Below are 12,682 nucleotides of genomic sequence, written 5' to 3'. Positions count from 1 at the left end.
ACATTTAAAACACAATAAAAATACATAGGAAATTCAAGTTTATATAGCATGCTCAGAAAAATCAATGGCCATGACTGAACACTATGCACTTCTGGATCAACACAAAATCAAGCTAGATCATAATTAGAACCTGATTTGTTCTTTCTTTAAAATACTATAAACTGCTATTTAAAAACAGGATTTACATTCAGAAATCAGACAACCTGGAGAAAGGCCACTGAATGTGAGAACACCCAAGGCTTTTGCTCTGGTGGCTAAAGTCACCTTGGAATTCACCCGTTAGCAGGGTGAAAGGCCCAAGGCTCAAGTTTTAAAATTCTTTTGCTAAGAAAAGACACACACGCAGTGATTGTAACAGTTGCATACCACGGAAAGAAGGTGGGGGGGGGGTAAAATGAGAATGGTTGAAATCGTGTGTATTTCTCTTAAGACAAAAAACATCACACCAACCCAATTTCAGCAGCACTTACCAATTTTTCACAAAGAAATAATACCACAATTTAAAGCAAAATTCTTACCTATATCACAACAAATTAACAGTTTTTCGCAGGGAGTGAGTCTTCGTCACCAGATTTAGGGCTGTGTATAGCTCTGATTCTTTGGGGTGACACTGTGAACATGCCAAGAACCCCCTCAAAGTCTGACAGTCTTTATGCTTACATACACCTCGTAGGGCTAAGAAGTCACACGCCGAGCCAAGTTGGGGGCAGACATCCCACTCGTCCTAGTCATCTGGAAAGGCGTCTGAATGATGAGCCGACAGGGCCTATCACTCTGATTGGTAAGAAGGAGAGGGACCAGCCCAGCAGATTGGCAGAGACACACAGCAGAGGTCCCTGGCCATTTTCAGGTCTCTCATCAGTGCACCAAAATGCTAGCTCGGTGTCCCGATGTCCACTGTGATTTTGGTATACAACGGGTATCTCTGCACGTCCAACACTTGGTAGGTGAGTGTGTTCAAACCATCAGAGAGCATCGTCTCCTTTGTGTGTGCAATTCGGTCAAACCTACAAGGAAACAACGGGCAAAGGGTTGAAGCCAAAACAAAAATCTTTAAAAAAACAAACAACACTGAAAACTTTAAACATGTGTACTTTTTGGCCCCTCCTCCCCCCTACTCCAACCCTGTCCAGTGGATTGAACCCTCGAAGCATGGAGCCCACTCCAGAGCCTAATCCCTGCAGCCTGCCCCACCTGAAAGGAAGCAGAAGGAAACACACACAAGGGAGAGAATAAAATACAGAACACACCTCTGAGGATTAGGTTCATTTTTCTTGTCTCTTGAGTGACGGATCATCCGACACTTCCCGATCACAGCATTTGGGCGAGATACAGACATGCCTTTAAAAGCTAATCTGTAAGGCGTAACGAGACAAGTCATCATTACAGAGATACCATAAGGCTCAGGTCCCACAGCCCCAGCTGCAAGACTCTTGTCCTGTCCACCATCCTGCCAGCTGTTCTCACCCAGCCCAGTGTACAGACATTGGCTAAAGCTCACACCCCTTCCCCATAACCTTTAACCACTGGTTCCAGATCTTGTTGGTGATATCCTGTGCCAGGCACTAGGCATGTCTGCCCTCATGGAATTTATAACGTGGATGCTCAGAACATAGGGCCGTCGGTGCCTGGATGGGGGGTGGGGCGGAGGAGAGACGGCTGGGGATGCAAGGCACAGAGGGAGAAGCAACTAACTCTACCTGAGCAAGACTAGGCAGAGCCAAGTCTTGAAGATGAATGGGTGTTTGCCAGAGCATTTCGGGCAGTCAGGACAGCACAGGCACAGGCAGGGAAGCCAGAGCAAGCACAGTGCCCTCAGGGAGTACCACGAGCTTCTGGGGACTGGTGAACAGGGTCTGGGGTGGGACGTGCCCCAAGGTGAAGCTGGAAGGAAGGGCAAAGTCTACATCATGGGGCCCTTCTCAGAGCATCCCCAAAAGCAGTGCCAGCATCTGAAAGGGATACAACACAGTCATCCCTCGGTATCTGCGGGGGACTGGTCCCAGGACAACCCCCCTGTTCCCGGTGGATGCTCAAGTCCCTTACATAAAGCAGTGTAGCATTTATATATAACCTATGCGCATGCTCATCCTCATTGTTCCATAGACTTTTTTTGAGCCTTATGTATTTATTTTTAAATTTATATTGGGATATAGCTCCCATATACTTTAAATCACCTCTAGGTTACTTACAATACCTAATACAAGGTAAATGATATGTAGATAGTTTTAAATACAATGTAAATGTTATGCGAATAGTCGCCTGTGCACAGCAAATTCAAGTTTTGCCTTTAGGAACTTTCTGGAATCTTTTTTCCCGAACATTTTCGATTGAAGTTTGGCTGAATCTGTGGATGTGAATCTGCAGGTACAGACAGCTGACTGTATACAGTATTTCCCAAAGGTTTTTGGCCAAAGGGAAGTCTCTCTGATGAGCAGTATAAGAATGGAGAGCCGAGGGACTTCCTAGGTGGTGCAGTGGTTAAGAATCCGCCTGCCAATGCAGGGAACCCAGGTTCAAGCCCTGCCCCAGGAAGATCCCACATGCCGCAGAGCAACTAAGCCCGTGCGCCACGACTATTGAGTCTGCGCTCTAGAGCCTGTGAGCCACAACTACTGAGCCCATGTGCTGCAACTACTGAAGCCCACTTGCCTAGAGCCTGTGCTCCACAACAAGAGAAGCCACGGCAATGAGGAGCCCGGCACACCACAATGAAGAGTAGCCCCCGCTCGCTGCAACTAGAGAAAGCCTGTGTGCAGCAACAAAGACCCAATGCAGCCAATAAACAAATAAAATAAATAAATTAATTAAAAAAAAAAAGAATGGAGAGCCAGGAACCAGACTAGGGACAGTCAGAACAGGGCGCAAGATTCTGTGTAGGTTCTGGGGGAGTAAGGGATGAGGACCACAGCCAAAGCTTTGACAGCAGGGATACACAAATAAGCTAAGAGGCGGGAATGGCCAGTCCTAGGTGACTTAAAGGTTCCCAGCCTGGCTTCGCCCAGTGCCAAACTAGTGCCTGGCACACAGCAAGTTGGCAGAATAAGAGTTAGGTTCCTTATTTCTCAGGAAAGCTGCTCCAGGAGGAGGAGCAAGATAGACAGGGGATTAAGAGGTACAAACTGCTATTATAAGATAAACTACAATAATGTATCATACAGCACAGGGACTGTAGCCAATATTTTATAACAACTATAAATGCAGTATAACCTTTACAAATTGTGCATCACTATGTTGTGCATCTGAAACATATACACTGTACATCAACTAACCTTAATTTAAAAAAAATTTTTTTTAATTTATAAAGAAAGAAAAGAAAGCTCCTCCACAAACCACTCATCCTTCTATTCCTCCACCCTTGGGAGCCCGTCCTCGGAGCTCCCTCCCGCCAACCTTTCTGATCACTCAGGTCTGTGCGTCATGTCAGCCCTGTACACCATCATACGGGCCCAGCTGCCCAGGTGTGGTGCTGTGGAAACACGGTTGTTTCTGCCTGGACTCCCTGTTCAATGTCCTCCTCCCCATTAGGCCTGCCTGGCCCAGTTGCTCTATACATACATATACATACATACATATAATTAATTAATTAATTAGGCTGTGTCGGGTCTTAGTTGTGGCATGTGGGATCTTTCGTTGCGGCGCATGGGCTTCTCTCTAGTTGTGGCGCGCAGGCTCCAGAGCAAAGGGGCTCAGTAGTTGCGGTACGCGAGCTTAGTTGTCCCCTGGCATGTGGGATTTTAGTTCCCTGACCAGGGATCGAACCCAAATCCCCTGCACTGGAAGGCAGATTTTCAACCACTGGACCACCTGGGAAGTCCCCAGTGCTATGCATATTGATAAACCAATTTGCACACTCTAAAACTCGAGTTTTCTTCAAGGCCTGTATTAAAGACTTGGGTCTACGCCAAATTATCACACAAAGCTAACTTTAAATGACTTTAGTCTGACTCTGACAGACATCTTTTGTTAATTATCAAATTAATGTACTCCAATTCAGGAAGGCACTAGAGTGTATTTTGATATCAAACTCTGTGACAGGTTCAGACTGGCTCCCAGAGGGAGAAGGTGCTTGTTGCCTACAGCCAGCAGGGTGGAGATTCTATTGCCAGGAAGAACTGAGTGGAATGTGGTTTCAAATGCCACTGACAGATGGTTTTTTACCATATGCAATGACAACTCACATGATAAAGGTTTACCAGCTTACAAAGAGCCCTGGGTGTGGATGGCCACATAGCATGAATCAAAGTAAACTCACCCCTTCACATGGTTCTCATTTTACATTTTCGAAAAGGCTAATGCAAAAATCACAGAAGCTACTCTTCCTAAAGACATTCTTTATCGCCTATAGCTCTTAAGCAGGGCACACTTAAGAATCTGGGCTTGGTGGGGACTGCATCCCTCCTGAGGGTCAATCCTTGCAGAATTACCAAGCACTGGCAGAAAAACCAGAAGTGAAGGGAGACAGGGAAGAAAGAGATCTACATTGTGACCATTACCTGTTAAAAATGTCATCATCTTCACCTCCCCAGCCCCAGTAGTTGTTAGGAAATCCATTGATGGTGAGAAACTGTTGTTTACTTAGAGCAGAGACACCTCCAAAATACTGCACATAAGGTAGGCTGGGGGAAAACACACATACACACACACACACACACAGAGGACCACTGGTTAGTAAGTTTTTACTTTTTTAAAATAAAGCTTGCTCAAAATATAAACACTTCTAAAGTTATGTTTATTCTCTGGAATTTTTAAATTAGGGATTTGTGAGGGTTTTGTTTTGTTTTCATATCAGACTCAGATTATCTTAGAGAAGACATAGATATCAAAAAATAGAATCTTGCTTTCTAAGAACACTGTGTTGCCTCTGTGGTTATCTAGAAAATCAGTCCGTGACAAGAACACAAGCCCAGTTCTTCTGCACTGCTCGGGAACCTACTTCCCGTGTATCTTGCTCCTGCACAGGAAATCCTTATCCAGAAGGTCCTAGAAACTGAGATTGCTTTAGAGTCTCTTGTGCCCACACCGTCATGCCCCCCATTTCTACCCCCAGCCTATCTGCAGTCTAGCTTTCATTTCTCCAGAGAATGAACTGGCTTGAACACTGACCCCAACAGTCAAGACAACATTTCTGAAAATTTGCTAAAATAAAATTTTCTTGGAAAATTCTACCACATCCTGACTAAGCAAAATGTATAATGGTGAATCTATTTTGACACATTTTCAAGCAGTAGGGCATCTGGGTTCTCATCCTTCCAAACCTTTCTGAATTTCAATATTTTAGTGGTTATGAATCATAGACTCCTGAGGGATACAGAGGAAGAGCTGACGAGAAATGTTAAGAATCTGGAGGTGCCCAGAGGCCAAGCAAAGGCTTTCCTGCGGGTCCTTTAAAGGTTGCGGCTTTGTGACGACCCTGTGTGCAGCTCCAAACCACACGCAGGCTTTTACTGGAATCCAAAGAGACCAAAACCCATCACACAAATTAAGGAAAACGCTTAACTCAGACTTTGAGGGGCAAGTCAGCCAAACCATATAGCACATATGAAAAAAAGATGCAATTATTATTTTCAAATACATTCCGGAATTCTGACTGCAAGCATCCACAAGCAAAGATCCCTGGGGGCCTGCTTTAATGAACCAAAGATAATCTACTTGTAATTAGGTGTCATCATTTAAGTGCCAAGTCATCCCCCTCTGGCATACCGCACACTACAGTCTGCATTTGTAATGTGAGGCTGTGAACCAGAGGGGGCCAGGCCGTTAAGGCTTTTCCTTAATCCGTGTTTTTATAGAAACAGACCCTTAGTCACTTCGGGTAGGATATGCTATCTTGACAAGATTTGGTTTTGTTGTCTCTGCTCCTATCTCTTACCTACCTACCCCGTCTCCCAAGACTAACTAGTTCTGGGTAAAAGAACGGTGGTGCTGTGGGAAAGAATTAGGTAAGCACCACCTAAAGCCTCAAGGCAGGAACTCAGAGGACACGGTGTACCTCAAAGAGAAGAAGATACACAAACAGGGAGGGAGAGGGGGAAGATGGGAGGGTACAGAGTGCCGCTTATAGTCAAATCTCCCCCCTTCAAGACAATAAGCTTATGGTCTGAATGCCTTTAATTTGGGAGAAGGACTTCAGAGCATCCCTACATTCATCTCACAGCCCTCATGCCCCCAGCAAGGGAGGACAGAAAGAAATGATGAGAATAAAATGAGCCTGAAAGAAAGCTGTTGCATCTAAACCAAGGGATTGCTGGTTGGCACAGGCCTGCCGTACTGTGGTAGTCAGCCTAGGCCAGGGCCGTCTAGCACTCAGGGTACCCACAGCACGGCTTCCCGGAGCTTCCGTGTTAACTGAGAACATGGAGGGACAGGTAAGGCTACTCAACTGATAGATGACTTACAACAATTTTATGTTGATACAAACGTGGATAAATTATAAAACAAAACACCAAGTTCTTTTTTCAGATTAAAAAAATGGACTACAAGGCTATTTTCCACCTACGACAATGTGCGTTCGATTACACTGCTGCACCCGGGGTCAGGCATCAGCCGGCTTCCTCACAAAAGGCAGTTTGGCGGAAAAGTTTGAGCTCCAGTGTTTAAGCAGAAGCCTGTGCTTTGCAGGGAAACAGAACCACGTTCCTTCTTAAAGTGCCAAGCAACATCTACTGAAGCATCCAAGCCTAAGAATTTACTGGGGGCAGGTGATTCCAATTTGTTTCCCAAACTGTGTGGGGAAGGGGAGAGAAGAAAGCGAGGTGATGCAGCTGCCGTTTGCAGCCTAAAGACGAGCACCGTTCCAAATATAAAAGCTCTCCTCGCCTAGGTGTGCAGAGGGAGAGGTGTTTCTGGACTCCACTTTACTCCTGAAATAATAACTGACTATGGGCTTAAGAGCACCCAGTTCTCAGAGGAGACATTCTCCTCCAGAGCCTGAGAGGCACTACTGGGCTGGAGGAATTACATTCCCTAGTTGTCATGTAAGAGACAAATATGTTGCCTGCAGATTCCGGGGAACAGCTCTTACCTAAATCCAAATTTGTCCATTGCTACAGAAATGTGCCGTGGCTGTGAAAAACACCTGTAGGTGTTATGGTCGTTCATTGGAATGAGGTCCACGTCACTAAACACAAAGCAGTTGTAGTCATAGTCCTTCAAGGCCTCTTTAAAGCCAACGTTGAGGAGCTTCGCGCGGTTGAACGTGGTTTCTCCGGCCTGGTGCAGAAACAAAAAAAAGGGATGTCAGATGCCGTACGGCCTCTGAGAAGAACACTCACGGGGACTGGTGACTTGCCCACTCCACGTGGTCATTAGACCACTCTTGCACCTCATTTTCTGCCCTCACTATATAACTCAATACCGAATGGCATGCCCTGAATCAGCAATCCTACTTCTAGGGTTATCTGTAGGACTTGCAAGTGTGCAAATGACACGTAAGCGTGTGTTCACTCTCCTCAGGACATGTTTACCAAAGCGAAAGATTGCAAAGAATGATGTAAGCATGACCAGGAAATTGCTTAAATAAACAATGTTACATTCATTTAATGGAATAGAGTTGTTTAAAAAAAACAAGGAAGCTCTAAAAGGAAATGATCACCAAGAGAGTATTGTTAGGTGAAAGGCATTTAAACGTATGTGTCATTTATTCTTATAGTGTATATAGGCTAATTGCAGGGAAGATACACAGGAAACTGGTGACCATGGGACTTTTTCACCTACTTTGTGTGGTTGACTATGGTTTGATTGCCGCATTGTGTGCCTTCCAGGTGTTGGTCACTAAACTAGGTACCAGAGAAATACGGCAAACCCAAGTCAGTCTCTGCCCTCACAGTGCTCACAGTGTAGGGTGGGGAGCAGTGTGACACACGGCACGACAGACACAGTGTGTATGAGAGAGGAGGACACCTGCTTTAGGATGCCATACACTGGGCCCCCAAGAATCAAGTGTGCTGGTGCAAAGGTATGTCACATGTTATTCACTTCTCTTGTTTATTTTCAGTCTCCCCCACTAGAACATAAGCTCAATGAAGGCTGGAATTTTTTACTCTTTCTTCACCCACTGCATAGAACACTGATTGGCATACATTAAGAGCTCAGTAAATAACCACTGGATGGATGGACGGATGGACAGATGGATGGGTGGATGAACAGACCGACGGATGGGCTTCAACATACAATGGCAGACGGCAATCCCTGCAATCCTTTCGGGAGACTCCAGCCTAAGGGGCCCCTCAGGGTCATCATCATGGGCCTCTGCTCTTACCAATCCCCAATTCCCATGACCCCAGGTCAGCAAGAACAGGAGCAGCAGTGATGGAGCCCCCTTTACACTTAGTTCACAAGCTCTTCCACACCCACATGCTCATCCTGGCCAGAATTCTCCCAACATCGCCATGAAGAAACCAAGGCCACGTAAATGACACAGCTGGTTCTGGAGCCCAACACTCTGGAATCCTCACTGAGTACTCGTTCCCAGTATCTCTTGGGATCCAAAAGATCACGGCCCTCTACTTCGGGGAAAAAATGTGCCCCATAAGGGCCTGCAGTAGCTATACAGTCTCGAAGGTAGAATGCCAAACACCCTCTCTCCAGGACTCTGGTGGATAGGACTTGGGAACTGGCACTCCACCAGGCTGCCTGTGTGAGTACGGACAGCACGGGTGGTGCCACAGCCCCCAGTCTCAGGAGGCTGACTCAGGGAAACAAACCACTTGAGAAAGGCAAGTACCAGGAAGTCTGAAAAAGCAGCCCAGAATAATAAATGAAACATCTTACACAAGAGCTCCTTTCTTCAGCCCGTGACAAAGCTTTCTAACCATGTGTGGTGAAGGGAGAAGGCGGTGCCCTATGGCACTCGGGGTGTTCTTTTCGGCTGCCCTACCAGTTAAGAATCATTTAGACTTTGCCTTCAGCTAATTCTGGGTAAGTCATGAGGCCAAACAAAACAAAACAAAATAAAAACCAAAAACCGGCCAAAGTTTAGGAAGCACATATGAAGAATATGAAGTTGTTGGAATTACTATGATTACAATAACACATTGCTAATATTCTCTGGAGGATATGACACACCAGGCGGCACAGGTAAGTATTTTACAAGCATGGTGTGACATTTAATTATCTCAACAATCTTGTAACAACCTCCAACCCAAATCAGATTTACGTCATTCCTCCCACACCCGTCTACCTTCTGGTGATGGGAGAGAGGCCTGCCGCTCCCTCCTCAGGCCCCATAAAGACCCAAAAAGAGTTAGCTTCCTCTGAACGTTGTGAGATAAAATTCAGCCCCATTGAACATTTTTCCAAGTGAAAAAGGCAATGTTCCAACCAAGCCTTTTCCCAGCTGTGTAGCAGACCCCCGAGGGTGGCTGCCCAATGTTCCCTTCTCCTGGTCCGCTCCCCAAGAACAGGAGCAGGATGCTGGTGGTCATGTCTGAACCACAGGACCTGGCCTGCTGGCCACGACTGTTTGATCTAAGCAGATGCCTGACTCAGACGACACTAAGCATTTTCCTCTCTCAAAACTGCAAATATGGAACCACGAGTGGGCACCTCTGGGGCCAAGCCCCAAGACCAATGGCAGCCTTGAGGAGAAACCCAAGGAGCAGACCTATTCTACCCCTTTCCCCATGTGTGGCATAACAACTCCCTCAACTCAATAAGGTGCTGCAGTATCTGGCTCACACTTACAACTAGCAAGGCAGTTTTCCAAAATAACCCCAATTAAACATCATTCCTCCCATGTTGCCTGTCAGCCTGGCCTCACCTCACCTGTGTGATCCTGGGAGCTAGAAAGGGCAGAGTGCAGTTTTGCAGGTGTACCTACCAGGGCCTCTAGGAACACCAGAGCAGCAGGATGGTAGATAAAGAAAGTGTGTGTGTGTGTGTGTGTGTGTGTGTGTGTGTGTGTGCATGTGTGTGTGTGTGTGTGTGTGTGTGTGTGTGTGTGTGTTGCTCTTCCTCCCCTGGGATTATAGAGAAGTCAGTTCTAGGCTTCTTTGGATGAAATAGTATAACACCTTGGGTAACTTTCTGGATGAGAAAGGCCCTGGCCAGTCTGCCAACCACTACCATTAACAGGAGGTGCTTCTTCCTCTTCAGGGAATGGGAAGACACCCAGGCCTCACTCCTACCCCTCTTCATCAGGCGCATTCATCCAGTGCATCTGCTACTCTATTCACTCAGGTAAACACTGATCAAGCACCTACTATCTGGCAAAGCCAAATACACAATTGAGACAGGCACATGAATTTTTATCCCAGGAATGCCAGCTTTTTCACTTATTAGCTATGTGACTTTGGGCAAACCACACTACTAGGCTTCAGTTTCCTCATCTGGTCACAGGGATGACAACAGACGGGTTGTGTTCAACAAGATAATGCATGAAAAGGCTTTGGCGCACTGCCTGGCAACCAATGAATGGCAGCTACTCTCATTATCACAGGAGTAGCTTTTCCCATCCATCTTAAACAGTCAGACCTTTCAAAACGTCTCCCAGAGATCCGACCTGGAGACTCCTTCTCTCATGTTTGTGTGTGTCCTTCCCAATCAGCTTCAAGATTCCTCCCAAATCCCGTTTCTCTGATGGAGGCGGGGACTTTTAAAAAGGATTAAGGCTCAAATGAGTTAGCGTGTGGTTCATACGATCAGGATCTCTATAGCCGCAGAAAAAAGTCAGAGAGACCTTGAGAGATGTGTGATAAGCTTGGGAAGCCACACTCGGCATAGAGAAGGTGGCGCACCAGGAGCAGATGTCCCTCTCAAGGCCGAGCATTTTAAGTGCAGGCTTCATCTCACATTGACAGACAAGAGTTATACTTATCCCTTCCTTCCAGGGCAACTGGCTCCTCTTAACAGAGGGAGAGGACAGGGAGAAAGAAGAAAGGCCAAAAAACAATATGAAATTCCCGCAGCTGGACAGGGCAGCTGTCTCACTGACCAAAGCTCACAGAAAAGGCTGTCAACCGTTTATGACGGGGCATACTATCTTGACAGTAGGTGTATCAGTCAAGCGAAGCCAGCAACGATCAATCCAGAGAGGACAGGAGCCTGGGCTGACCTGGGGTAGGGGGAGGACACGTCGGACACTTCACACAGCAAACCCAGTGCCCCTCTGGCAGGTCTGGGTGGCAGGGACAAATGTCTTCAAAAGCATCAGATGGCTCTCGAGGTTATTAAAACCTTCTTCTAGGGCCTCATTGACACTAAACATAAGGGAAGGCAAGTAGTATGTCCACTGAAAACACAATCCTCACCCACTGCTGCTGGGAAACAGTCTGGAGAACAGTCTGCAGTTCCTCAGATGGATACACCAAGAGTCACCCTATGACCCAGCAAGTCTACAGGTACATACCCAAGAGAAATGAAAACACGTCCACACAAAGACGTTCACACAAAGTCTACAGCAGCGTTATTCAAGATAGCTAAAGAGTGGAAACAACCCAAATGTCCTTTTAACTGATGAATGGATAATAAGATATAGTATATCCCGACAAGTCAATGTTATTCAGCAATAAAAGGAATGAAGTACTGATACATGCTATAAAGTAGGTGAACCTTGAAAACACCACGCTAAGTGGAAGAAATCAGTCACAAAGGATCACATATAAGAGTCTATTTATATGAAATGTCCAGAATAGGCAAATCCACAGAGACAAAATGTAGATTAGTGGCTACTAGGGCTGGAGGGAATGGAGGAATTGATAGCTAAGAAGTACAGGGTTTTGTTTTGGGTTTTTTTTTTTTTTTTTTGGCTTAATGAAAATGTTCTAAAATTGATTGTGGTGATAGATGCACAACTCCGAATATACTAAAAGCCACTGAATTATATACTTTAAATAGGTTAATTGTATGGTATGTGATTATATCTCAGTTAAGTGATTATCAAAAAAAGAAAAGAAAACCCAGCTCCAGAGATGGGATAGGAACAGTGGGTCCTATTTCTCCCTCTTTCTCATATTTAATTCTTGTCATTTATCGGGTGTTTACTCCATGCTTCGCAGTAGGGATACAGAAACAGAAAAGACACAAGCCCTGCCATTGATGAGTTCCAAGTTAAACAGGCAATTGTTGTGGGGCGATGAGCTCTTTAGGGTGGACAGTTACCCAGGAGGGAGGAGAAGGGAGCTCCGGAGCCCGGCACATATGGGGAAGTGGAGGTGGAAACACAAACCCGATCCTAGAAAATCAGAGAAGGCCTTGGCCAAGTTCAGTTGGGAGGCACGAGAAGAATATTCCTAGAAGAGTGAGCGGCATTTGTAAAAGCTGTGAGGAAAAGAGAGCATTCACGGAACTACAAGAAATACAGACTGGGGAAGCCAGAATAAGACAGGAAGGTGGATGTGAACCAGAACATGGAGGGAGAGGGAAGCTGGGAAATCTGCTAAAGTACCCAAGGCTTCAACTTTTACGCAGGAGCCCTTGAGGTTTTAAATAAGAATTACGTTTTGCATATCAAGAAGGGATGTGTGCCCTACTCCCCAACTGAGGGCAGCAAGACCAGTTTAGAAGCTGTTGGAGGATTCGAGTGAGAGACATTGGAGCCTAGACAATGATACTGGGCAAGTGGAGAATGCATCCCCGGCAGGTCTAAGGGAAGGATTCCACTTCCCCATTTCCTGCCCCACCTGCTCCCTGGGCCTGTGCACTGCACCTGCAGGCAGCCTTCGTGGGGCTTTCAGGATAGGTA

At 46.0% G+C, this 12,682-nt stretch overlaps 1 protein-coding gene across 1 annotated transcript in view; it reads right to left on the bottom strand.

Moving 5' to 3' along the window:
- Positions 1-454: 454 nt before the first annotated feature.
- B4GALT1 (beta-1,4-galactosyltransferase 1) overlaps positions 455-12,682 on the bottom strand; it is a 46,632-nt gene continuing 34,404 nt past the window's right edge. The window contains exons 3-6 of the mRNA XM_057722450.1: positions 7,025-7,212; positions 4,497-4,619; positions 1,251-1,355; positions 455-1,007 (exon numbers count right to left, since the gene is read on the bottom strand). Of these exons, the coding sequence (XP_057578433.1) occupies positions 875-1,007; positions 1,251-1,355; positions 4,497-4,619; positions 7,025-7,212 (549 nt within the window). The 3' untranslated portion in view covers positions 455-874. The remainder of the gene's footprint in view (positions 1,008-1,250; positions 1,356-4,496; positions 4,620-7,024; positions 7,213-12,682) is intronic.

Source organism: Hippopotamus amphibius, chromosome 2 (assembly GCF_030028045.1).
Source record: "Hippopotamus amphibius kiboko isolate mHipAmp2 chromosome 2, mHipAmp2.hap2, whole genome shotgun sequence".
Lineage (NCBI taxonomy): Eukaryota > Metazoa > Chordata > Mammalia > Artiodactyla > Hippopotamidae > Hippopotamus > Hippopotamus amphibius.
This window is presented reverse-complemented; position numbering and strand designations above follow the sequence as displayed.